This window comes from Apiospora phragmitis (genome assembly GCF_038363925.1).
Source record: "Apiospora phragmitis strain CBS 135458 chromosome Unknown utg000007l:2111988.0-4706623.0:1.0-2598199.0, whole genome shotgun sequence".
Lineage (NCBI taxonomy): Eukaryota > Fungi > Ascomycota > Sordariomycetes > Amphisphaeriales > Apiosporaceae > Apiospora > Apiospora phragmitis.
The window spans coordinates 341,696-366,460 of NW_027117406.1; the positions used below are offsets into that span (position 1 = coordinate 341,696).

The following is a 24,765-nucleotide window of genomic DNA, read 5'->3' on the forward strand; positions in this document are numbered from 1 at the left end:
TGAGATGGATGACAACTGGTTTAGAACGAATATGTGTAAATCCTACCGCACAACCCCTTTATATACAGCAAGGTCCCCTCCGTCGTGCAAGAGAGTATTCTTAGGGGTGTGGCTTCTGTAGAGCAAATATCTGGGCTTTCGAAAGATCAGGCCGGCCTGGGTGTGACCTCCTTTAAACATGGAGCTGGACACCTGAATCGATGTATATGTTCTGCCCACGATTGATATATATGGCCTTGTGGATACCTTTTCCCATGCTCAACAACTTTATTCTTCAAACGCGATGCACACACTGATCCAACAAGAGCGGTGAATTGATAGGGCCGAGCAACAAACGATGCCTCTCAACTGCAAGAAGGCTTGGAGGTACTTACGGGCCGGTCTCTTTGAAACTGTCAAGTGAGTGCTGATCAATCGATATGGTTCGGTGATCAAAGCCTTGCTCGCACACGAAGTCTACATACTCAGGTCCGGTATGATGGTTGGCAGTCTTAATAGAATGGTGTACGCCAACCAAGCCCTTAGCCTTAATGCCCGTATAACCAAAGTCTCAAAGGATCATGTATATGCAAGTAAGATGCCAGGCCAGTGAATAGTAATGTAATCCCATCTTCCTCTTACAAAGTGTGATGGCCATGATGCCTAGGGTGGTATGGTGCTCCTACCCTTGGCAGACCATGTGGCGTTTGACGCAGCTAACAGAAAGTCGGAGGGTGATAGTCGAACTATGGCATGATTGTAGCGGAATACAACTATTACCACATGGTAAGTGATGAACCACTGATGTGAAGCCTTAGAGTAGCCTCAGCAGAGTCGGTCTGGGCGCGTCATCTTTCCCGAAACCCGATATTAGACATCTGGCTAAAAGTCGGTAGATATCCCAAAATGCCAGTGTCCGCTGCTTACCTAGTCACATCAAAGCAGACAAAGAGGAAGACGGGTACGGCACGAACCCATATTGATGAATCCTGATGGCAGTGGGTCCTGGTGAAGTGCCTGGGCAAGACACTCCTGGCAAGACCTCAATGCCTATCATCTCTCTCAATTGCAAAAGCCAAAAACACTGATATATGCCCACGTCGGATAACCACCGGCCGGCTCCTCCTTGTCGGAAAGAGTCTACATGATCTGACCAGACCACCCTACCGACATTCCAGGGTGGAGCTAACACATCACCTGCTTCTTCAGTCGTAGCTCTAAACATTTGGTAGACAATCCCAAGTCTGTTGTTCCCACCCAAGGTGATTCGGTGTGCGAACTTCAAAGCTTCAAACGGTCCGTTGGGTCAGGTAGGTGGTAGGTATCGTGCAGATTGGCCAAGGAAGTACTTAGACAACTAATGTCTCCATTATTAGCACGGGATGCTGCAGACATACGTAAGTAGATATTGGCACTGCAGTTTCCCCTCCTCTCGTGTGCCGAACAGTATTCATGGAGGATGAGGCAGTGTATCAGCACGGATTCCCAAACGCTGTTGGGGGATATGATAGTGTCTACAGCAGCCACCAAGCTGTGTGTGATCTCAGCGAAGTATGAACGAACATGCTAAGAGGTAACATAGCACAACATTTATTGCCGTTGGCTCTGGCTAAAAGGATAGAAATGGTCGAAGTGGAAAACCCGAGCAAATACCAACCTACATCATATACACGCAGCTGCAGGCGCTATTGATGCCAGTCAGCAGTGGCACTGCTCCCCGACAAATCACAGCATTCAACAACAGCGCAGGATCTGAAGATTATGCTTGCACACACCAGCAAGGCAATGCAGCTACTCAGTAATTTGCATCCATCGCCGTTCGGCTCGTGTCACTTGCAAAGTCCCTGAAGGTTACATCACACGTGTAGTGTTATTAATTTGGATCGTCACTCAAGCCGGTGCCTGAAGTATTTCAAAAATAGAGGGGGTTTTCAGCTGGTAGCAGCTGCAGTGACTGAAAAAGATCCCAAAGGCATACATACATGAAGTCAGGATCTTGTGTGCAGTGCTGACATTGACAAGATGGGCACACCTGTTCCGAGGTTCTGACCAAAACACACTGGCAACTGCCTACCTAATACTTGACGTACCAGTATTACTTTGATTGAATTCGATTGGCAGCCTAGAGAGCACCCTTTAGCCAAAGCCATTTCTTGTTAAAAGCAGCAGCTACCCAGCATTTGTATATAATTGAGGGAGTCTGATACTCATGATGCGTGAATGCATTCCATAGCGCCAGGAGACAAGGCAAGACAAATGCACCCCGCTCAGTCTTACGGTGCCTGCATACGCAGGATCTTGACATGACCAGGTGCATACTTCCAACGGAGCACACCCTTTTCTTGGAGTTTCGGCATCGCTTAGGTCGGAGCAGTCGCCGAACCAAAAGGGGCTCGTGGGTTCCGAGAAGAGCTGAGAATCCCAGAGTCCTACCGTCGAAAATAATAAGGCATCATGCAATGCTAGCTCGGATCCTGACCAACAAGTGCGGTTTCTCCCAGTTTCCTTCGGTTTGCAAGCCGAGTTGGTGTGTTACACGAGCTTGTGTCGTTTTGTTGGACAGAACGGCGAGACTGCTCATGCCAAGTCGAGTTGGGGTTCAACACGCACATGGATTGCAACAAAAAGTGTCACAATTTGGCCGGGACTCTCTCTCGAACAACGCACAATGTTGGACAGGCGACTTTTACTTCTGCTTCTGCGATCGCATGTGTAAGCCAAAAAGCTCAAAGGGGGAGACGGGAGTTCCGACTCTCCTGTCACAGCTGTATCAAGACTTGATAATGGCTCTTAACATTGAGATATCAAATGGGTGTATCTTTTTTAATTTTTCCTTGTGGAAGTGGAAGCTTGCAGATCATCATCCATCGCACCGCTTCCAGCTATCTAGTGTCTCGGAAGCGTCTTGCCTCATCCATATTAAAAAAAAGTTGAGTAGATCGGGAAGATAGCTAACCGACATCTTCAGCAACAGTCCATTCAATGGCCAGCCGTCCCTCCTCCTCGGTCCGACCATCGCATCGGCCCTTGCAGGCGGTTTAACTGGGCGTCTTGACGAGGCTGGGTCATGGGGGAGCGGTGTGGCGTTCCCGTGAGCCTCAGGGATCTCCTCGCCTATTGTTTGTAGTTTGCTCTGTTGGCAGCAGCACAGCTACTTGGCGCATACAAATTTCAGCGTCGACATGCAGCCGGGCTTTGTCCGACGTCACACCCACGGGTTCCCGCTTGATCTCTCTCGTCCAAATGCTCCACGCCTGTCAGTAGTGATCGTCTCTGGCAGTGTGATTATGTTGTGTTTCTGGGCCTTGAGCCACTCAAACAGGTACGCACCGCACGCATCATCATAATGGTTCCTCTTTCTTGGGACACATTTTAAACGTGTGTCGGATCATGAGTGCTATATTGTACCGGTTTCCTCAATACAGTATTCCACTGCGGCACGAGTGTAGGTCAACACCACATGGTTATGGAACTGCGAGGTTATGAAGTCTCTCAACAAGCTGATCTGAGCCTGCAGCGGCACTCTGGGGTGCTTATAGTACTCCACCGATAGGGTTGGTCATCGATCTGGCATTAGCCTGTCACCCTGCAGTTAGACAAGCTGAACGCGAGGAGACTATGTACACACCTCCTTCAAGCTGGTATCTGCATGACAGTGCAATGTGGAAACCCGAAGTATTTTGTTTTTCATCATTGCCTCCTGCGCCGCTAGGGCCCTATTCATAGATTGTTTTTTGCCTGAAAGTATGTATCCGTTATATGTAGGAGCAGAATAGGAGTTCTTAAGGGGTGAAGTCAGCCCAAACGTGACATGTCATGCCCTATTTGAGGCAGTCAAAAGACCGAGTGTTATTATAATGACATTCAAGGTTGTCGCCGGTTAAGATCACCATTGTTCTTCACTCTCCCGAGCCACCCCTCCTCGTCTCGGCCGGCATCCATGTCTTGTGACACCTTTCACAAGCATCCGCCATCAGCTTTGCCTGTTGCTCGTGATACAGGGCTTTCTCTGACAGCCCGTTGATTCCCTGGCTCAAGATACGAGGGGCGCTCTAATATTCACTTTGCTGCCTTTGGGGGTGTCGTACCAACTTGCACTTGCACGCACATGGGCAATTTATGACCTTTGAGTACAGGTTACTTGTCTTGGTCCAGCCTTGACTCATCTTGCAACAGATATCCCCCATAGCATCCCATAGCCGCTCAGTGCCCTTGTACGTGAATGATGATTCCCTTGAAACCTACCTTGGTGATGGGTGTCTCGGCAGCATGTACGTTCCTGCAACATGTCTTCGAGTCATCTATGGTCCTCGGATGCAAAACATTCTTAGCTAACACAAGTCTTAGCTAGTCACGATAAAGTAATGCGGCTCCGACTTCTAAGTTATTTGAACACACCCTTCATTCCCCCGAGTGTGTTCATTCAAATATCATTTACTTTATACCCGAGTACAAGCTTCCAGGCTTGACGTCTTGGTGATCATTTGTGGTTTATAAAAGAGACTCTGCTGTGAAGAAGGGCAGGCACCAACTTCTTAAGTGTTGCAGGTGACATCGTCACACTCACACTCGGTCGTACTTGCCCTTTTGCGAGCAAGCTGGCACCGAAACCAACAGTGAATCTAACTTTAGGTATCGACCAACCAGCCACGAGAAGTCCCGTTATTCCTCGCCGAAGTTTTGGGGTACTAGGTAACTGACCTAAGGAAAACGGCTGGGTAATTCTGCAACTTTGACTCGGGCCACGAAGTACGGGTCTACCGACCAACAACAACAACAACACTCTTGTCACCACGAAACTTCCGAGTCCTGTACAAAACCATCTCCCATCATGGCTGCTCGATACGATGACACCGGCACAATGCCCAGCCTGGACCGAGCGGACTCGATGGAGGAGAGATTGAACTCTTCATCCGCTAATCGCAGCCACCACTATGGACAGTCCTTGAGTCCCTTGCGCCAGACCGTATTGGTTGCTATGTACTGCGCCCTCGATGCACCTCCTGCAATTGCTCGACAGTGCTAAACGTACCAACAGTCTCCTCCTCGGCTTGCTATTCTCCAGCCTCGATGCCTCGATTGTGTCGACTTCTCTTGTATCCATCTCGGTTGAGCTCAAGGGCTTCATCACGGTCCCTTGGGTCGCGCTCTCCTACTTGCTCGCGTATCTAGGTGAGTCTATAGCCAGTGCGATCCAGTAGTGAAGAGGGAACGCTGATGTTAGGGGTTACTATAGGTTTTGCGGTCGCATTCTCGAAACTGAGTGACATCTACGGTCGTCGCGCTCTCATCCAAATTTCTTGGTTATTGTTCGGTGCCTTTTCGCTAGGATGCGGCTTAGCTCAGAACATGACACAGCTGCATGTTTTCCATTTCGTCTTTCGTTTTCCCTCCCATATTGGAAATACTAATAAATGCCAAAGCATCGTATGTCGCGCATTCCAGGGAATCGGCGGCTCTGGCCTCTATAGCCTTGCTCAAATCGGACTCTTCGAGGTCGGCCCGACACATAACCCGGGTCTCCTGGGGGCTCTCATTGGTATGACTCTGGCCGTCTCGTTTGTCCTTGGTCCTGTTCTCGGCGGCACTATTTCACACCTTGCCACGTGGAGATGGATATTCTTCATCAAGTGAGTACACGAAGCCTCTATATTTCTCCACTTCGCTGATAATGTCGCAGTATCCCCTTCAGTACTGTCGCGCTGGCAGGAATTATGCTGGCGTGGCCTAGTCGCCATGGCTCGCGGTCAGGCGTGGCTGAAACCTATAAGAAGCTCGATCTACCAGGCATTCTCCTAGTTATGGGGGGTTCGACCTTATTGGTCTTTGCTCTTCAGCAGGCGGGATCTTTCAACATGAGCTGGGACAGTCCTGTCATCGTCGCTACACTAACGATCGCGACGTTGTGCTGGGTAGTGTTTGTAGCTTGGGAATACTTTCTGGAAGCCAAGTACTACATGGGAATCCAAGCCCTATTCTCGTCCAAGCTTGTAGCTCTGCGACCATACATGGCAGCCCTCGTGTAAGATTGCCGACTCCTATATCTTCGCGGTATTGCTAACCACTTACTTTTCCAAGATTCATGATACTCACTGGGTTTATCTACCTTGCAATCATCATCATTCTACCGGAGCGCTTCCAGATCATCAACGAGCAGAATTCCTTGATGGCAGGTATCCACCTCCTACCAATGCTAGGCGCTTGCGCGTTTGGGTCGTTCCTGGCTGGCGCTATATCGTCCAAGCGGAACAATACTTCTCCCACGTTGATTGCTGCGGCATGCCTGCAACTCATCGGAGTCGGACTTCTTTCGACCTTTTCCGACGTCGACAGCGCGGTGCAGCCGCAGTATGGCTACCAGGCCATCTTCGGTCTCGGGGTTGGCCTGACGTTTGCGGCCGCCACGATGCTCACCTCGGTCCACGTGGATCACGGAAATCTGGCCGTCGCACAAGGAGCCATCGCACAGGCTCGCGTCTTCGGAGGGGCCATTGGCATCGCCGTGTGCAGCTTGGTCTTCAACCATAGAGCAAAGGACAAGCTAGCCGGCCACCTGACCCCGGCCGATTTACAGACTCTGCAACAGAGCCCCGTGATTGGCACACTCTTTACGCCGGATGCTCAGAAAATGATCCGGAGCGTTTACGCCGCTGCATTCGTCGACGACATCAAAATATTCATCTATCTTTCTGCTGCTGGAGTCGTTGCAAGTCTCTTCACCTTTCAGCGCCATCCGCCTCCTATGCCCCGCGTGCGACGGGCCAATAAGGAAGACTCGGAAACACCTCGTGGAGCCCTGAGCGAAACGGAGCTCGAGGATATGTCGCACCACCGGCGTTGATTAGCCTTGATGCGCATGCAATTTGGGTGGCTCACTCTTAGTCCATGGAGTTTGGATGCTGTTGGAGGTTTTCTCAAGACACGTATATTGCCGTCACTGGCCAGATTCGGAGGATGAACATCTGACAACAAAACAGATACCATTGCTGGTATTACGCGACTGCAATGGTACTGTTACAGAAATTCAGGGGCGTTGGGGGGTACATTTGCTTTGCGTACAACCTGCATGTGGTTGGGTCTGAACAGAGGGGTATTTCTGTGAGCACCTGTAAATTGAGAGCTTTATTGTACATTGGCAGTCTTCAATGCTAGGTAAAGTCTTGTGTATCTACCTGTGAGTTTGATGAATCGATACACTCATTCGAGCTTCACCACCGTAGATTTAAGCACCGATGCGTAGACCGTCAACCTAGGGAAAGAAGTCCCTTATCGTCAGGCATATGGGCCTGGTTTTCCGCACCCTTTCTCCTCTCCCACTCTATTTGATATGACAGAGTATTGCCACTGTTTCGTGGTAACACCTTGACACAAGCTGTCACCCGGAAGACTATGATATCATGTGCGCAGTTGAACGTAGACATGGGGTAAACGATCGTAATGCACTCTCCGGAGGGCGTGTGTACAGAACGTGCTCTTGATCGAGCTTCACACAGAGACAGCCCTGGGCATTGCAAGTGTGGGCGCACATCGATCCAAGTAAGAGCTTTGAGGTAACGCCGGCTGCAGTTGGCCCTGTTGTCATCTGCTATTCGCCACAATATGCGCTTCTAAGTATATACATGCGAGGGGCTGGCTGGGTTTGGTAGAATGAGGTGATTGCTGCCTGCGGGACTGTGTAACCCGACGCCGTGGCCGCTTGGGTACATGTGCGTCTTGACATTGGGGTCGCCGCTGCCCTTCCTTCTTCATTGAACCAATAGAAACAAAACAAAATGTTTGGTGCCATTAGAGTAGTATACATGACGATAAACGTTTCTACTTGGCGTATTCTCCCTTTATCCGACAGGCTTTCACCTATATCATTCCTATCATAGATTCGTATCCCTCGACTTGACTTATAAAGCTAGTCGATCTCGGTATGATCTTCCGTCAAGTTTACTGAACGTCTGCCAGGCTTACGGCCGTACATGACGTGGCTTGTCAGAAAGGTGTCAGCAAATCCTTTGACATAGCTCTTCTCCTGGTTAATTCGACAACCAACACGGAGCAAGTTTACACGGAGAGAGGACAGGGAAGGAAGGGGGGTCATTCCCTTGACTTACACGGGGGAAGTAGGCCTTGATCTTGGGGTCCTTGAGGTCGCGCTTGGCCCGCGCCAGGAACTCTTCCAGCTGCTCCTTGGTCCAGCCCAGCTTGGGCACGTTGTCCCAGCGCATGCCGACCGAGGCCAGGGCCCCGTGGATCTCGTTCTGCAGCATCTTGAGGGTGGTGCCCTCGATGCTCCCGTCCTCGGACGTCTGCAGGTTCAAGTTCTGCATCTCGAAGTAGCCGCCGGGCCGAAGCGCGTCGAAGGCTTTGCGGAAGATCTCCCGGGATGCTTGGAGCATGTCGCGCACGCGCGCCCGTGGATGTAGTCGAACGGGCACGAGAACACCCACTCGTCCTCGGCGTCGTCGATCTGAAACTCGCAGTTCTGCGGTACGCTAATTGGCTGCCGTCAACGTTTATCCCTTCACCTCTCTCTCCCTCTCCCCAGGAGGTTGGCGTGTATCCCAGAGTGGCTCACTATTCTGGCTGTATAGGCGACAGGTCCGTACCTATCACTACAGCTGAGGGGTATGCATCGGCTGTTCCGAGGTCAGTCGGGGTTTGCCCCAGCATAGCACAAAGAGGTAGTGTCTCACAAGAATCTATTGCCCAGATCCCTGAGCCAGTGGCGATATCAAGGACATGGTGAGGCGACGGCCCTATTGGCGCCAAATGAAGTTTACCGTCGAGGGTGATTTCCCACATCTTGTGTTGTAAATCTGTTATTTTTCGAGCCATCATCGGATGGAAAACTCGCAAGGAACTGCTAACATTGCCTTCACGCCATCGTTGCTGGAAAGTTGGAGTAAGTCTCTAGCCCACGTACCATTCGATAAATACATGCGAGCTCTAGGTTAGCGCCTTTCGTTCTACCAGGTCCTCGGCGCCTTCATCTGCCCCGACCTGTGGTGGCGCCGTTCCCCAGACCCGCCAGGCCCCTTTACGCCGACGAGGGCTATCTTGGCACCCCCAAGGCATCTGTGGCTGCCATGCTGAAAAACTGATAGGAACAGACAGCTACCGCCTTTCAACAGTTTCAGCCGCCGTGGCGTCTTCGATCCAGGTCCGCCACACACGCTCCTGTCCGGTACGTTTGGCGTATGGACATTGACAGGCAGCAGCATTGAAAGCTATCAACACCAAATAGAGGGTGTTCGAGTAAAACATGCATGACATTTTATGCCAAGTTAGATTATTATTTCTTTTCAACCCCTACGCAATATGTCTGTGTCAAAGGAAGTTGGCCTTGCTTTTTCCCCGGAACCATGACGGCTTTGGGCGATAGTGAGGTCGATTTGTTTTAGAGGAAGAGTCAGCTTGCACTCGCTTGCCACTGGCCGACAGCGACAACATTGCCGAGTGTGTTCTTGTAACACCTCCGTGGGATGACCTGGTCGTATGCGTCAAAACGCTCTGGATGTTGATGCCCCTTTTCACGCCCCTGGTGGGTCCATCCCATCATTTCGCCAAAGCCAACAGCGGGCTAAAAGAAACTTCCAGGAACAAGCAAGCCACCGAAAGCACAGTTCCTTCCATGCAGTAATAGAGAGGCCCTGCTCGCGCATGAGGTCGCCAATACAGCCACCACTGAGCTCGGCGACGAGCCGGGCTAACGCTTGAATGCGCCGTTACTTACGTAGGGCAAAGTCGGTGGCCAGGGCCTTGAAAGTGGTAAATCACAGCTTGGAAACTCTGGCCGGCCATTATCATGTGTTTCTTCGAGCCACGTTGCCGCCGGTATGCAAACAAGTGGTGATGCGAGGGCACCAACCACCGCTTGGAGGTCCAAAGAAACCACATCGTATGCGACAAACTGCGTAACGCCTTTAGCTGCCCTTGGTCAGGTACTTTACCAGGAGCTGTTCCTTTTGCCCACAGCGGCCCATGGTGCAAGAAAACATACCCGGCTTCAACCTCGAGTTCTCGGATCCGAACATGCACACGATTATCCGAAGGCGGAAGTAGACACCGACGGCCATAAAGGCCGGGCCAATAGTGAGACAGATAATTTGCATTAGAAACCCATTTTCGCCCCACTGGTTCTTCCAGCTCGTGATACGACCAGCGTATACCAAGACCTCACAGACGAGACCAAGGCACATGGCAAGGGCGAAAATGAGCGCCTGTCGCGCCTTGACATACACACCGAAGAAACCTGACAAGAAGGCAATCAAAAACACGACGTTGGGCTCCAAGTCAATCCGACACAAGTAGTAGGACCGATCATATTAGCAAATGGCCTGTGTGCAATATCGAAAAGCGGAGGCTATCGATAGTTTGGCAGCAGAACCCTTGGCTGTCGGTGAGGCCATCGCTGGATTATACACGGAGAAGGGCCGTCTGTGTTGGTGAGCGAAGATCGCCGAAGAAATTTTTGTCTCAGAGTGAGAGAGGTTGGTTCGTCATGACGCCCGCTCAACAGGCTCAACATCGCAGTAGAATCACGACCGATGTCAGCGATGGGGCACGCGGCTTGGGTGTGTGTCTAATAAATATGGCCCTCCGCGTACGAGGGCACTCCAGAAGGGTGATCGCGCTGGGTCATTGGAGAACTAACAAGCATATATCCAACATAGCCATTGCGCCGATGAGCTAGCAAGTGTTTGGGCTGATTGATGATGTAGCGGTATCTCGTACCAGCCAAGCGAGCGTCATGTTACTAGGTATGGTGAGTCAATCGTAATGGGCTCGCGTCAACAATAGGTGTATATCGCCATGAGTGGAACGCTACCCTTAACTTTCCAGTTCAGGTATGTCAAGCTGTATCTTCGTTGCGTACATCCTGTGTTAAGTGCGGGCCTCGATCGTCTACTTAAGCCACTCAAAGCTCAAAACCACAGTTGACGGCTGCAATAAAAGGTTCAACGGCACACTAAAGAGGATGCATGAAGGTAGGTATCGCTACATACTGGCTTGGTGGATTTAGACGCGGCTCGTCCTACCGAGTAGCGTACCAACGATATGTTCTCGTATATAACATGAGTATCAGGTCAGCTCTGGTGGAGGTGGAATGCAAACACGTCGCATTCAAAGCAAATAGTACAGCCCTCTCATCATGACAAGAATATCATCATCTTGGGTTGTCCTGGGAACTTTCTCTTGGTATGTACGCACTGCTTGGATTTCGACACCATCTATTCCGATAGGCAAGCCGCGATGCCAGGTGCAGTGCAGGTGTACGGAAAGTTGGATACGTGTACTTGTATTGAGTTTGGTTGTGATAATCGTCCAAAAATGCCATGTAACGTCAGACGCGCATATGTGGCCCTCATGCAGCTTAGGTAGGTAGAGAGTACATGTGCAGTTGGCAACACGAATATCAGAGGTCAATGCCATGCCGATAAATTGGGCTTCCTACTAGATTCATCAAAGGCGGCGCCAGAGCCTGTATTGGGTTGAAAAACTCGTTTGATGCTCCATGCAGCACCACCAATCATTGAATCGTGTATATTGACCCTTCTCCCCGGCTCCGACCGGATGACGACTGCTTCACAGCTTCACCAATGCGATACCATAATCATATAGTAAATTGTAGCCCTGGGATATCTTCAAGATGTAGTCTGCTCTGTTATATGACCGCGGACGTATCCCTTTTTACCTCTGGACTTGGAAGATGTGCTCGGCCGGATCAGTCCATACGTTAATAGGTAGCGATCCGTGAGCAAAAAGCAACCTTGTTGACAAATCTGTACCGCTGCTTGCCCAGCTCTGGTCGCCTTGGGAGAGGAATTTCGAGCCGCTCGCGGGCGATATGATGCTAATGACGAACGCTTCTTGTTGATCTGCACGAAGCAAACCCCATGATGAACATTCCAGGATTTAAGAACAGATAGCAACGGAACGAATCTCGCTAAAGAAACAGCACCTTGAACGCTACACCTCGAGCGAATATCAACGAGGACCGAGGTCGAGACATTGTAGAATAGAACGTCAATATCCTAGATACACGTAGATATCACCAGAACAGCAGCATTGGAGGTTAGAATATTAACACCATCCATTGTGACTGATGATCAGAAATGACACCGGTTCAGAGCATTTCACCAACGGCAGCAGCTGCGAGATACAGGCCACGTTCAAATTACCATTAGCAACACCGCGAACATCACCAACCTCTTCTTCATGACATTGCTCGAAGCAATGCGCACAATGAAAAGAAGATTGCCAACAAAAATTCCACTGAACACGACCCCGAAGGATAGTGTAGCAAGACAAACACCGCGATGTGCAATGCAGGTTTCTCAGACTGGCCCAAGGAATACTTGATCTCCTCGAGCCCCAGCAAGGTAAGTATGAAGAGGAAAGGAAAAAGAGTTCACTGAGAGAGAGGGTGGGAGGTCAGATATTTATACGCTGGCAGAGAGCCGCGGTGGGGCACGCTGATCCAGGCTGATCCAGGCAGCTGCCTGCAGCCTAGCTCTCTGAAGATGCCCCACTAAATTCAACTGAGCACCTTTGAGGCAAGCTAAGGCAAATAACTTTTCTAATTGGCCAGCAAGCTCTTTGATGTGGAGATTTCCTCATTATCTCCTATCGGAAAGAACGAACCTTACGGGCAAGAGCCTCAATTTTGAGTTGCTGATGCCTTGATCAATAGATTTTCTTCTATCCGACTGGCACAATATTTGATTCTGATTGCAACTGCCTCAGGCATTTGAATTACAGTGTATCTGGGTAGCTACAGGAAATGAACACAGTCAAATGCAACATGACTCCCATGACTCCTGATGCTCACCTTTGGAAAGGGCCACTTATCGACGCATATTGAATCATAAAGTAGCATCGTGTTCCACTGCTACCTGCAAGCACTGTACGCAGAGGGGTAAGATGTATCGGATAGTGGTAGCTGCTTGTCTCAGCGTGTTGAACTTCACCTTGGCTTCTGATGACTACAACTTACAACGCCACGGCCATCTTCATTGCCGAACTGTCAAGCTTCTGCTGCATGTACTGTGAGTGCATCAGTCTGGTGGCTGTCTTTCTTCCTCTTAGATACTTTATGTAGATATCGTACAATAGTAGGTAGTAAGATGCAACCCGATGATACGAGAAAAGACCCTTGCTAAACTAGCATGTTGATTATTAAATACCGTGGTCTCGCCTAAAAAGGGTCGATCTGGATTTCGATCAGGCAAACCTCCCCGGACCAGAAGCCCGGACTGACTTCGTTGGGGTGAAGTTGCAGCTTGCTTGGAGTTAGCACTGCCAAGGTTCACATTAGCCGACAGGGATTGCGCTGTCCGGCCAATAAAGTCCGGGTTGGCTCGCGCTACTAGTTTGAGAGTGAAGCCACCGTCCACGACGTACGTCATTGTGAGAGCTACAGTCGCAGCCACAGCTTTCGATCGAACAGCATGTGTCAATACAACACCCGACAATACACCCACTCACCCCAAACATTATGTAAAGCTCCCTCACGCAAGACACATTCAAACAACAATGCGATAATTTGATATCCGTGTTATACTCCCATCATAAAAATGCTGTCCTCGTGTTTTGGTTGGGGAAAAGGCAGCGACGCGGAGCGCGAGCCTCTGCTGCCGCAATATGAACAAGATACGCACCTCCAACGGGAACTTCAGCGCAAGCTCCACAGCTACCAGATGGTTCGGGCCCTGACTCGAGGATACATGCCCAGCACTGAACAGACTATCGTCAATTTGCGAACGCTTATGGCCAGCGATGTTCTCAATGCCGACAACCCAGACTTATCAGACAGCGGTAGGAGATTGGTCCGCCTCACCAAGCAGTGGCTCCACCAGTTCATCGCGCTTTTGCGAAACAAGAACAGCCAGGACCAACTGCAGGATCTTATCTGGTTTTTGACCAAGAGCAGAATCTCGGTAGATGTCGCGGATCTGCAGGCCCGAGCCCAAAAGTCCAAGGCCAAGGCCGATGCCGCCGCTGCTTACAAGAGTCTGCAAACCGTCGGGTCGCTACTGTTCACCAACCGTGATTTCCGCATTTTCCTTGGCGATCTCAGCGTCGTGGGCAGGGAGATCTTCAAGGACTCGGCCTTTGCGTTGAGCTCTGCTGCCGAGGAAGCCGGCAAACAGATCGAGCCCTCCGCCGAGGAGCAGGCAGGTGCTGCGAAAGCAAATGGGCCGGCCACAGATGGCAAGACGCCGTCAGGAAAGGAGCTACAGGGCGAGGTGGAAGATGTTGCTGATATCGTGGCCGCAAAGGGCAAAGATGTTGCCCAGGCTGCCGTAGAGAGCGCAGAAGACAAACTGTCTGGGGACGAAGGCAAGAACTTGCTCAAGCGACTACAGCAGGTTGTTCTCAACCTTCGAAAGCGCACGGACTACTCGGACTCGGTGTCCACGCTTGGCCTACTGATCAAGCGTTATGCTATGGTCTACTCCCGGGCAGCCGAGGAGATTGCTGAGGTCGCTCAAGACGATGTTCACGAAAATCAGGAAACTGATCGCGCCATGAAGAACATCTGGGCTTTCGTCACGAGCTTTGGCGATAAGGAGGAATGGGATAGGTGCGAAGAGCTCTTAAAGAAGGTCATGGCTCACAAGGACAAGGACCCCGAATTCGAACACTTCATGCAGGAGCTGGGCGATAGTCTACAGCGACTCCTGACGGACCCCGAGTTCTTCAACGATGCCGACCAAAAGCTAAACGACCTGCGCAAGGAGAGCAAGAAGATTGGGACCGAAGGTAGTTTGCGTCATGATGCTGACGAGCTCCTGCAGCAACTATCAGTCACCTACCAGAGTATTCTCAGGGACGAGGATGTCCACAACTTGATGACAACTACTCTGCGCATTTTTGGTGTCTTATCGCCCACCAACACTGTTACCAATCCCGACTTGATGCAAGACGCGTTGAGTGTGTTCGTCCCGCTGGCGATATCAGCTATTCAATACCTTCCAATTCCACGACTGGAAATCAGCACACCACAGATTGATCTGCTACTAGAGAATCTTATCGTCGAGCCGGGCAAGACTGTCAACCATACATCATTCCTCCCTTACAGATTGAAGGTAGAGAACTACAACGATTTCGAAATCCGTAAGGCACGATTCCGCACCGCTACCAGCACAACAAATTTGCTGCTAATCAAGATCGATGGTCTCTCTTGCCGCGCGGATGAAATGGGGTTCTGGCTGCGCGCTCACAGCGGGCTTCTCCGTCTTGCCGACCAGGGAATAGCGGGGTTTGCCTTGGACGAGCGCGGCATCGATATTCATCTTGAGGTGGAGGTCTGCCGCGAGCGCTTAGAGCAGATTCTAACGTTGAAGGCGGTTCGGGTTCGTGTACACAAGCTCAACTACAGCCTCAAGAAGAGCAAGTTCTCGTGGCTGGGTTGGCTCATCAAGCCTCTGCTCCGGCCAATACTTAAGGCCACTATGGAGGTCCAGATGGCCTCTGCCATTAGCGACTTCCTCCACGCCGCCAATCGCGAGCTTTTGTACGCCAGAGAGAGAATGCGAGCAACTAGGATATCGAACCCTGACGACTTGATGACATTCCTCAAAGCAGTAGCCGCGAGGATACTGCCGGAGGAAGACCCCGACCTGTACACGCGGGTGGGCGTTGATGAGCCTGGCAAGGGCGTGTTCAAGGGGGTTTATACTCCTGCCAGTGTTGCAAAGCTGTGGCATGAAGAGGCGGAGCAGGCGAAAGATCGGATCGAAGAGTACGAGATTGGGGGCTGGAGAAACGAGGTGTTTGATACCCATGTGCGACATTTGACTTGATGACCACAAATTGCACGGCTTCGGCTTTTGGTCTGCCGTGGGTGGTTCTACTACAAGAAAAACCTACATGCTTATCCACCCGCCTTGTTACGTCATTCGGAGCTTGTTTGCCAGAGGGCGTTAATGGGATCTCTTCTTGGTATGGACAAGGAGTTAACGGCGTACTGTAATTACATTAAGCACCAAATATGAGCCGCGAAATAAAAGCCCGGTCTGATTTTCCTAGGCATCAACCGAATGCGAGAGGGTGTTCGTTCTTCTTTTGCACAGGCATCTCCAGCAGCAGGCGAAACTGTTTTTTTTTATTAATTAAGGGTCCCATTTCCCCAAGCTGACATGTGCAGTTCCCACCATTTTCTGCCTGCTTGCGAATGCAACTACAAATTGCATATGTACACCGCGACCAGCTCGCATCCCATCTCCGGATCGTACCAAAAACCCTAATATGGGATGACTGGTATGGAGAATTGCGCTGCGCTGTGGCATGGAGATAAGTACCGAATCCATGACTTCAGATGGACGTTGAAAGGATTTCAATTTTTTTCTAGAACTCCTCTAGAAGGACGCCACGGCATCTTGGCGCAGCCAGGCACAAGGGAAAGCACGTTAGTGAGCCCTGTCGTTAGTAGCGCACTTGATCTGAGCGCTACAACATTACCCCCCTCAGACCCTGACTGGCACGCTGGGTTGCCATGCGCAGAACCACGCGGATTCCTCCTTCCACTTCAGATGTGCCATGTACCCTGCCGCCTGCCTGCCCATCTGCTTCTTTTCGACCTACTACCTGATACCTGGGCTGCTAAGGCCCAAGGTAAGGCAATCACTACTGCGTAAGGAGGTTAGGAGATGATGGCCCACCCTAAAGTCCACCTATCAACAGTGGGTAAGGTGCTGGACTGGCGCCCCCCCTTCTGTGCCCCTTGTCCCATCATCATCATCCAGTGAGGCCTGCCAAGCCTCTGCAAAGTAGCGTCTACCTGACATATCTGATTGATCACTGATCCACTGTGGTGGCACGCCCCGGCACCTCGGAATTTGTGCACACCACCCGCATTTTGTTTAACTCCTCCAAACCTATCTCTGCCTGTCGTCCGTCCCTGAGTTGTTTCCCGTCACCTCTGTTCGACTAACCAATACTTCTTCTGTGCCTGTGCGTTTCCGTGCATGTTACCGCGGCCAAGCTACCTATCACTCCCTCCCGTTCCCCCTCTCTCGTTCTTAGCCGAAGAACACCACGACGAACTCTTCCCAGCTCGACCGGGGCTGGCGCATGGCGAGCGCTGTATCCTGACCCAACCCTGGGTTCAATGATGCATCTTCGCCTGCTCCGCTGCATGCCTACCCGAATACCCGCGCTAGCCACGACATGATGGCGCAGACCGAAACCCGTCTCGATAGCACTATCGTAGAAGTCTTAGCGAACGACATTCGGCCGACCTTTATCGTTGAGATTGCTGAATCTGCAGCATCTTCCCTTCCGCAGCAGGAGGAGCACCCGCAGCTCAACATTGTCCATGCCAACCCGGCTCTAGAATCGAAACCGGGCCTGCACGACGAAGTGTTGAGGGTTACCACCAGTGGCCATGGGAGATTTTTGGCTTGGATCGGAGGCAACGACGCATTAGATGGAGACACGAAATCGAAAACTTTTATGCACCACGACATCTGCTGGTCGCGTACACCTTTCCGCCAGAAATGGGTTATCGTGGGGTGCAACAAGCAGGTGGCCCATAACAAGGCGCTCGTCAAAGAGCAGATCGCGGTCAAGACCAAGGAGGCAAACGAATCGATTGCCAAATTCCAGTCCATTGCCGAGTTCATTCCGAATGGCGCCTGCTTTGGAGACCGTGAAGGAAATATCACGTTTGCTAACGATGCATGGTATCGTATTATAGGAGTACCAAAATCTACTCCACTTGAATCATCAATCTTTATGGATCGCATCCTCGAGGAAGACAGACACAACTTGACTCGAGCCTGGTCTGAAATGAGGCACTCGGGCACTGTCAGCATCGAATTTCGCGTCCGCGGCGACAGTGACTACCCCCTGCATCCTCCCATTGGGAGTTCCCCAAGCCTGGAGAAAGCCGGTCTCGATTTCACAGCAGAGAAGCCCAAGACGCGCTATATATCAGCAGCGCTGAAGGGCGAGCTATCGCCTGACGGTACGGTTGTGCGAGTCTTGGCCTGTCTGACCGATGTCACTCTCTACAAGTTGGCGCTCGAGGAGGCCCTGCGGCATGCTCAACAGCACCAGAATTTCAAGGAGATGGCCGAGTCGGCAACCGTCGGCATGTATGAGCTGAACATGGCCGGCCACTTGCAATGGGCGAACACCGCATTCTACCGAATGTGCGGTCTTGAAAAGCCAGACATCGCCAACGGTTCCCTCAAACCATTTGAGTCCTGCGTGGTCGAGGAAGACCTACCTCTTATCCAGCAATCTTTGGATAGGCTGGTGGCCGGTGGTCGTCACGAGCAGAGAGCCGAGATCCGTTTGAAGAAAACCTGGACTGAAAAGGACAGCTCTGGGAATGAGATCATTGCGCCGCGATGGGCATCGGCGACTTTCATGCCCGTCAAGAACTCGGAGGATACTATTCAGACCTTTACTGGCTGCTTAGTTGACATGTCTCTGCACAACTGGCGGATTGAATCGGAGAGGCAGCACAAAGAAGAGGCCATCCGCCGCCAACAAGAAGCTATCAGGCGGCAAGAAGAAGCCATCGAGTCGAAAAGGCAGCAGGAGAACTTCATCGACATGACATCGCACGAGCTCCGAAACCCCTTGAGTGCCATTATACAGTGCGGCGACTCCATTCTTGCTTCTCAGACCCAGGTGAGTGAGCTGCTCAATAACTTGCGCTCTGGGCTCCCTAAGACGATGGCCACACAATGGGTGTCAGATAACATCTCGAGAGCGTCGAACTTGGTGCAAAATACCATCGAGAGCGCTGAGACTGTTTTAAGCTGTACTCAGCACCAAAGCCGCATTGTGGATGATATCCTAACCATGTCGAAAATGGACTCTAACCTCTTGTCGGTAACCCCGACAACCGTCAATCCCATCTTGATTGTAAAAGAGGCGTTCAACATGTTCCGAGTAGAGGCTCGAAGCGTAGATATCAACCTCACGATGACAGTGGATCCCTCCTATACCGACCTGAACATCGAATTCCTCGACCTCGACCCATCGCGACTCAAACAAGTTCTCATCAACCTCCTGACCAACGCATTGAAATTTACCAAGAACCAGGCCCAAAAAGAAGTGTCGATAAGAATGAGCGCTTCCAAGAGTCGGCCCCGAGATGGAACCTCCTCTGTGCAGTTCATTCCCCGCACGTTGGAAGAGCCGCAAGAACCTCAACGAGTACAGATAGGAGTCGACAGCACCTTCTTGATGTTCGAAGTCAAGGATAGCGGGCAAGGCCTGAATGATGCCGAGAAGAAATCGCTCTTCCAGCGTTTCGTCCAAGCGTCACCCAAAACCCACGTCAAATACGGCGGCTCTGGGCTGGGCCTCTTCATCTCGAAACGCTTGACCGAGATGCAGAACGGGGCTATTGGGTGGCATCGGAACCTGGCCATGGATCTACCTTTGCCTTTTACATAGAGGCGCATGTTCCCAGCGATGCAGCAGCTCAGGAGGCCAGGGAAACGAACAGAAATCTCGAGAAGATTCTCAAGACCCCCACCGGCACACCGACCATGGCAAACCACGACGGTACCCCTGCCGAGGATAAGCTGATCCACGGGGTCCTCATAGTGGAGGACAACCTCGTCAACCAAAAGATCACGCAACGTGCCTTGAAAGAGAGGGGCTACAACGTGCAGGTTGCGAACCACGGTCTGGAAGCACTGGAGTTACTGGAGAAGACGGATCGCCGCGGAGGCGACTTCCCGCTGTCTGTAATCATGATGGACATGGAAATGCCAATTAAGGACGGGTTAAGTTGCACAAGGGACATTCGTGAGATGGAAGCGGACGGTAAGCTGAAGTCACCTCGAATCCCCATCATTGCGGTGTCGGCGAATGCCAGGATGGAGCAGATCGAAGAGGCGAAGGCAGCGGGATGCGACGACGTCCTGGTGAAGCCGTACCGGATACCGGAGCTTATCACTACGATGGAGAAGACGGTGCGCAGGCTGAGCATGAATAAGAAGGAAAATGGGGAGGGTACGGAGAAGTAAGTGCTACCTATGCCTTCTGGCTTCCTATCAGTACATAGGGACGGAATTCCGATGCTGTTGAGGAGAATCGAGGGGGCTGTTGCACATCTAGATGGTCTAAACCCGAATATTTTACAGGAACGGAGAGTCAAAACACTGCATTGGTTGCGTTGCTGTTTGATTAGATACCCCTGTGCGAAAGACGAGGATATACAGTTGCAGGGACCACGATATGGATGTGTGAGCTGAGGGGGTATTCTGGTGTGCCGATGTACTCCCGTGGAAGATATGCTGTGGCTATGATTGGGTTGGCAGCTGTACCTGACTCTTGTACTCTTGGGAAGACCACTGGTGAATAAGAAATATTCTGAACCATCTTGACAACGATCCCGGGTGCGAACTGCTCGTTGAAAAATGCATGCGCAGTGAGGCTATGTTAGTGACACCGCACTATCGGCTGGCGTCGAGGTCTTGGGACTTCTTGTTTTCGTCGGCTTCCCCCAAGACTTGGAAGTTGTACGAGAGAGACAGCAGTGTGCAGTCTGACAGGATTTAGGTTCAACAATGGACCATATTGTGTTTTCGGATTCTTTTCCGAGGCTGGGATGATGTGGTCAATTGCTGTGCGCGCTCCGTCCGGCGAACCCCCACGCTCATGTCCGTGGGCGTGCGCGTAAGCGGGACGATCTTTAACACGTCTCCGACTTGCTGCAGGGGCACACGCATCTGACTATCCTGGCGCCAGGCACCTTGGCTGTTCCGAGGCCTCTTCTTGTTTTCGTGGCCGCGTCGATACATATGACCCGGCATGACGTGGTCTTTCCCCTTCCCTGCTCTCCGCGAATAGCGTTCTTGCGTAGGCTGGGAGATTAGTGGTTCGCATATACCGAACTCTGTAGAGGCGGGAAGGACCTGCATCCCGCTCGGGCTGGGGCAGACCAGACAGATTAGCGTGCTTCGTCACATGGGGGGAGGGTCAGGGGGGAATCCTTCTGGGCATCCTATCCCAGAAATGACCTTCGTTCGTTGGAGGCGTACGTCCGAGCTGAACCCGAGGCATAGGAAACAGAGGCAATTCCGTACTATTATCTTTCCTTGCCAAGATGGGCCGGGGAAGGATTGAAGGATGTAGGTGGGTAGGAATGGCAGGTAATAAATGTGCCACTCCTACAACTTAATATATACGTTCACTTCCGCTGCATATATAAGGGCATGGCGTCGTCCCCCTCAAACCTTATGAGAGGGGTTGTCTGAACAAGTAAGCAGATCCAGATCAACAACAACAGCTACGAAGAAAGCATACCAAGATGGCACCCATCCACAGAGTCACCATGTTCAAGCTGCCCGACACATCGGCCCAGCAGAAACTCATCAACGCATACGCGACTCTTCTCAAGGAACAGAAGAAGGTCAGTCAGTAGTAACATTACCCGAAGGGAACATCCAAGTGCTGCTGCACGTTCTTATCCCGATAATCCTCAATCTACCACATGCCCCTTCTAGTCCCCATGACTTGCTCCTGCCTCTCTTTTACTGGCGCTAATTATGAGGGGAATACAGGACGGCAAGCCTTACATCGTTCACATGGCGGTCGGCGAAGCCATGGAGGACTCACGATCGCAGGGCTGGACCGTCGTCAGCAAGGCCGAGTTCGCCAGTCTCGAGGATATGCGGTACTACGACGAGCAGTGCGAGGCGCACGCCGCGCTCCGGGACTACGCCAAGGGTCTCGGGATTCAGGGCGGGCCCTCGGGCGTCATGACGGTGTACTATGAGGCCGGTGCTAGTCTGTAACGAAGAAGAAGGAGATTAGTATGGAGGGGGAGTCACTTTTCTATACTGTTTTGGCTCCTGTACTGGCCCAGGGTGGTTGAACTGGTTAACCTTGTGAAAAAGGAATGGAATCACCAACAGCACGCAGCAGTGTAGGGGATGAATGCGTAGTTTGTTTTATGAAGCATATGATATCTCTCTACTTTTGTCTATTATCAATATGGAAAATTCACATTACCTGCCTAAGTTGTGAAGTACTTCTTTTCCAGAATACCTGTCCTATAATTATGTGGCTGTTTCTGTTTTTCCTTGCTACCAGCAAGGATCAAGACACTGATCGAGACAATCCTCCAGCATCTCTTCGTCATATTCACTCTGTTCCTGCTATTACGAGCGGAACTTCTTGCTAGCCTCACTGAACCCCATACCCCCCTGAATAGCCTCCGCCAGTTTCTCGTCCGCCTCGACCTGCTTCTTCATGAGAGGCAGGGCCCGCTCCGCCTCCTCGGCCGGCAACACCACGACCCCGTTTGCGTCGCCGATCAGATAATCCCCCGGCCGAACCGTCAACAACATTCCTCCTTCTTCTTCTCCCTGCTGCTGCTGCTGGAGCCTCACCGGCACGTTGACCCCCGCGACCTTCAGCAGCGGCGCCGGCGGCGCCGTGCCGACGTCGCGGGCGAAGACGGGGTAGTCCAGCGCGCGCTGCTCCTGTACGTCGCGGAACCGGCCGTCGATGACGGACCCCACGGCCCCCAGCGCGCGCGCCCGCGTCGACATGAGGCCGCCGTAGACGGCGTTGGGCGTGCCGGCCGGGGCCGAGACGAAGACGACGGCGCCTGCGGGAACGCTGTCGATCTGTAGGTTTGTTATGCATGTAAGCATAGTAGTTTCGGTGCGTATGCATGTGAGGATGTCAATGACACACGTACATAATGGGTAGGGTGTTTCGGGGCCGGGTCGTCCAGCGGCACGTACTTGACCGTGTACGCCGGGCCCACGATCTTGGTGGGACCGTCTTGCCGCTGGGGCGACCACATGGTCAGGCCGGGGAGGAAGCCGCCGTTGCGGTACTTGAGCTTGCAGAGTGCGTCCGAGACATCGCATCTAGTAGCCGAGCATTAATGACCATTGTCGCATTGCGTGTAAAATCCAGGCAGTGAGTGAGCCGTACGATGTGTACTCCTGGAGCGCCTTGATAATGTCTTGTTGAGACATGGTGGTGGCCATGCTGCTGAGCTTGCGAGTCTGGCGATAGGAACGGCAACTGCCAGTAAGGGTTCTAGAGTATAGGTTCGCAGCTGATCTGAACATTAAGAAACCAGTCGAGAGGCAGATTGATAAGTATTAATAGGAATTAAACGAATTGGCTCTCGTGGTTATGAAGAAGATGGCGGAAGAACTACATTGTTGTTTATCTTCGAGTTTTGGGTGATCATCACATGCCGTTAGCCCGAGAAGTGAGCCGGAGCTTTTTTGACGGCCCCGCACGCGGGATACATCCAGCGAAAAGAATACCGGCATGACCCGTAGGAAGCGGTAGAGCTCTTATAGATGGGACAATTCCAGTAATTAAGTAGTGTACCTGAGAGTTATATGCATAGAACTTCAAACAGTGTATACGTATATTCTTCGCCCGTCTGATATGCACTGTCTTCCAAGTACAGCAATGTTGGGAGTGGCGTATCACGCATCACAGCCCTTGAAAATAACATGGAAAAAACGCTGCAGACGAGTACGAAAATCGTTAGAACAGTTCGTATCCGACAATAGTAAGTCAGAGTGATTGTGAGTATAGCATCCCCGTTACGCAGCCACAGCTGCCGTCGTCGTCGCCGCCGCGACCCTAGCCTCCGCCTCGTCCTTCAGTCCCTCCATCCACTGCCGCAACCCCTCGCCCAGCTGCCCCGCCACGAAGAGCCGGACGGTCCAGCCCAGCACGCCGTGGAACGTCTCGTAGCTATAGTACTCGCACCCGCCCTGGCCGTCCTCGACGAACTCCTGGACGCGCTCGGCGCGTACGTGCCACGGATCCCCCTGCGTCTTCCACGCGACGCGGAGGCCCTTCTTCTTCGTGTGGTCGCCGGATCCGTCCTCCTTCTCCTCGCGCACAAACTCCTCGAGCCGCGTGACTTCGAGACGTGTCTTCCGCGCCGATGCGCTGTCCTGGTCCATGTGCACGTCGAAGCAGAACCTAGCCCCGCGCAGCAAAAGACCGGCCCTGTCCTCTGCTGGTGCGAGGTGCGGCGCGAGCGCGGCCGGCACCTCGTCCACGGCAGACGCGGGCGCGGGCGTCTCGAGGACGGCGCGCGGGATCCATTTGCCCCACGAAGGGTAGGTGGACGGGTCCAGCACCACGGCGAGGCAGGTCGCCGGCGGCGCCGCGATGGCGGTGGATAATATGGCGGTGGACGAGCCGCCGGGCCCGTAGGTGGGCGTCGGGATGGTCTCGGCCGCAAAGGTTGGGGCTTGGCCGAGTGGAATCTCGGTTGGCTTCATAATGGCTTTCGTAATTTACTTCTTTTGTAATGGATGGACAAATGGTATTTACACAGCAAGCGGTTGATTGATTGATTGCTGGCAGTGGGGTTGTTTGGTTGGTGGAAAGTGATGGGTGTTGTTGGTTGCTGGGTGTGCACACAAATTCGCCGGTTCTGCCACAGAAGAGCCTGTTGTTACAAAGGCCCAGGCGTATATAACGGCACTTCCGACCTAATTAACCTACGTCCACGCGTACTGCTAAGGTTAAACATAGTCTGAAAACGATGAACTCGGGACTTAAAACAACTGATTATTCTTCGTCCTACTCATGGTTACGGCTTCCAAGACGCCAAAAGTCTATCGGGTAGAACAGGATCTCAAAACGTATTATATTGAATGGCTTCACCTTGGATTGTCTATGCCCCGGGCGGCACCGTCTCACCTATCGTAGCAGCGGCTAAGTAGTGTACGATGCCCATTCATAATGCTTGCTGGAAAGCATGCTGGAGCCCTAACCTTGTCCAATATCTGTACACACTACAACTGCCTCCGTCTTCACTTT

General features: G+C 51.9%; 8 protein-coding genes across 8 annotated transcripts; 4 read left to right on the top strand and 4 right to left on the bottom strand.

Annotated features, from left to right (window-relative positions):
* Positions 1 to 4,810: 4,810 nt before the first annotated feature.
* PG994_007718 (Major facilitator superfamily domain- general substrate transporter) lies at positions 4,811 to 6,820 on the top strand (the record flags this gene model as incomplete). Its single annotated transcript, XM_066859127.1, has 5 exons — positions 4,811 to 4,959; positions 5,018 to 5,151; positions 5,216 to 5,609; positions 5,660 to 6,001; positions 6,058 to 6,820. The coding sequence occupies 5 exons, from the start codon at positions 4,811 to 4,813 to the stop codon at positions 6,818 to 6,820; spliced, it is 1,782 nt and encodes a 593-aa protein (XP_066714614.1).
* Positions 6,821 to 7,882: 1,062 nt separating this feature from the next.
* On the bottom strand, positions 7,883 to 8,195 carry PG994_007719 (uncharacterized protein; the record flags this gene model as incomplete). The annotated part of the gene is made up of 2 exons (XM_066859128.1): positions 7,883 to 7,999; positions 8,082 to 8,195. The coding sequence occupies 2 exons, from the start codon at positions 8,193 to 8,195 to the stop codon at positions 7,883 to 7,885; spliced, it is 231 nt and encodes a 76-aa protein (XP_066714615.1).
* Positions 8,196 to 9,893: 1,698 nt separating this feature from the next.
* Positions 9,894 to 10,169, bottom strand: PG994_007720 (uncharacterized protein; the record flags this gene model as incomplete). The annotated part of the gene is made up of 1 exon (XM_066859129.1): positions 9,894 to 10,169. One exon carries the CDS (start codon positions 10,167 to 10,169, stop codon positions 9,894 to 9,896), a length of 276 nt encoding a protein of 91 aa, XP_066714616.1.
* A 3,378-nt stretch (positions 10,170 to 13,547) lies between these two features.
* On the top strand, positions 13,548 to 15,779 carry PG994_007721 (bactericidal permeability-increasing protein; the record flags this gene model as incomplete). The annotated part of the gene is made up of 1 exon (XM_066859130.1): positions 13,548 to 15,779. One exon carries the CDS (start codon positions 13,548 to 13,550, stop codon positions 15,777 to 15,779), a length of 2,232 nt encoding a protein of 743 aa, XP_066714617.1.
* A 1,369-nt stretch (positions 15,780 to 17,148) lies between these two features.
* Positions 17,149 to 19,970, top strand: PG994_007722 (two-component system protein B; the record flags this gene model as incomplete). The annotated part of the gene is made up of 2 exons (XM_066859131.1): positions 17,149 to 19,346; positions 19,409 to 19,970. The coding sequence occupies 2 exons, from the start codon at positions 17,149 to 17,151 to the stop codon at positions 19,968 to 19,970; spliced, it is 2,760 nt and encodes a 919-aa protein (XP_066714618.1).
* A 1,286-nt stretch (positions 19,971 to 21,256) lies between these two features.
* On the top strand, positions 21,257 to 21,743 carry PG994_007723 (uncharacterized protein; the record flags this gene model as incomplete). Its single annotated transcript, XM_066859132.1, has 2 exons — positions 21,257 to 21,358; positions 21,510 to 21,743. The coding sequence occupies 2 exons, from the start codon at positions 21,257 to 21,259 to the stop codon at positions 21,741 to 21,743; spliced, it is 336 nt and encodes a 111-aa protein (XP_066714619.1).
* Positions 21,744 to 22,109: 366 nt separating this feature from the next.
* Positions 22,110 to 22,952, bottom strand: PG994_007724 (uncharacterized protein; the record flags this gene model as incomplete). Its single annotated transcript, XM_066859133.1, has 3 exons — positions 22,110 to 22,580; positions 22,655 to 22,829; positions 22,897 to 22,952. 3 exons carry the CDS (start codon positions 22,950 to 22,952, stop codon positions 22,110 to 22,112), a joined length of 702 nt encoding a protein of 233 aa, XP_066714620.1.
* Positions 22,953 to 23,528: 576 nt separating this feature from the next.
* On the bottom strand, positions 23,529 to 24,221 carry PG994_007725 (uncharacterized protein; the record flags this gene model as incomplete). Its single annotated transcript, XM_066859134.1, has 1 exon — positions 23,529 to 24,221. One exon carries the CDS (start codon positions 24,219 to 24,221, stop codon positions 23,529 to 23,531), a length of 693 nt encoding a protein of 230 aa, XP_066714621.1.
* Between the last annotated feature and the right edge of the window lie 544 nt (positions 24,222 to 24,765).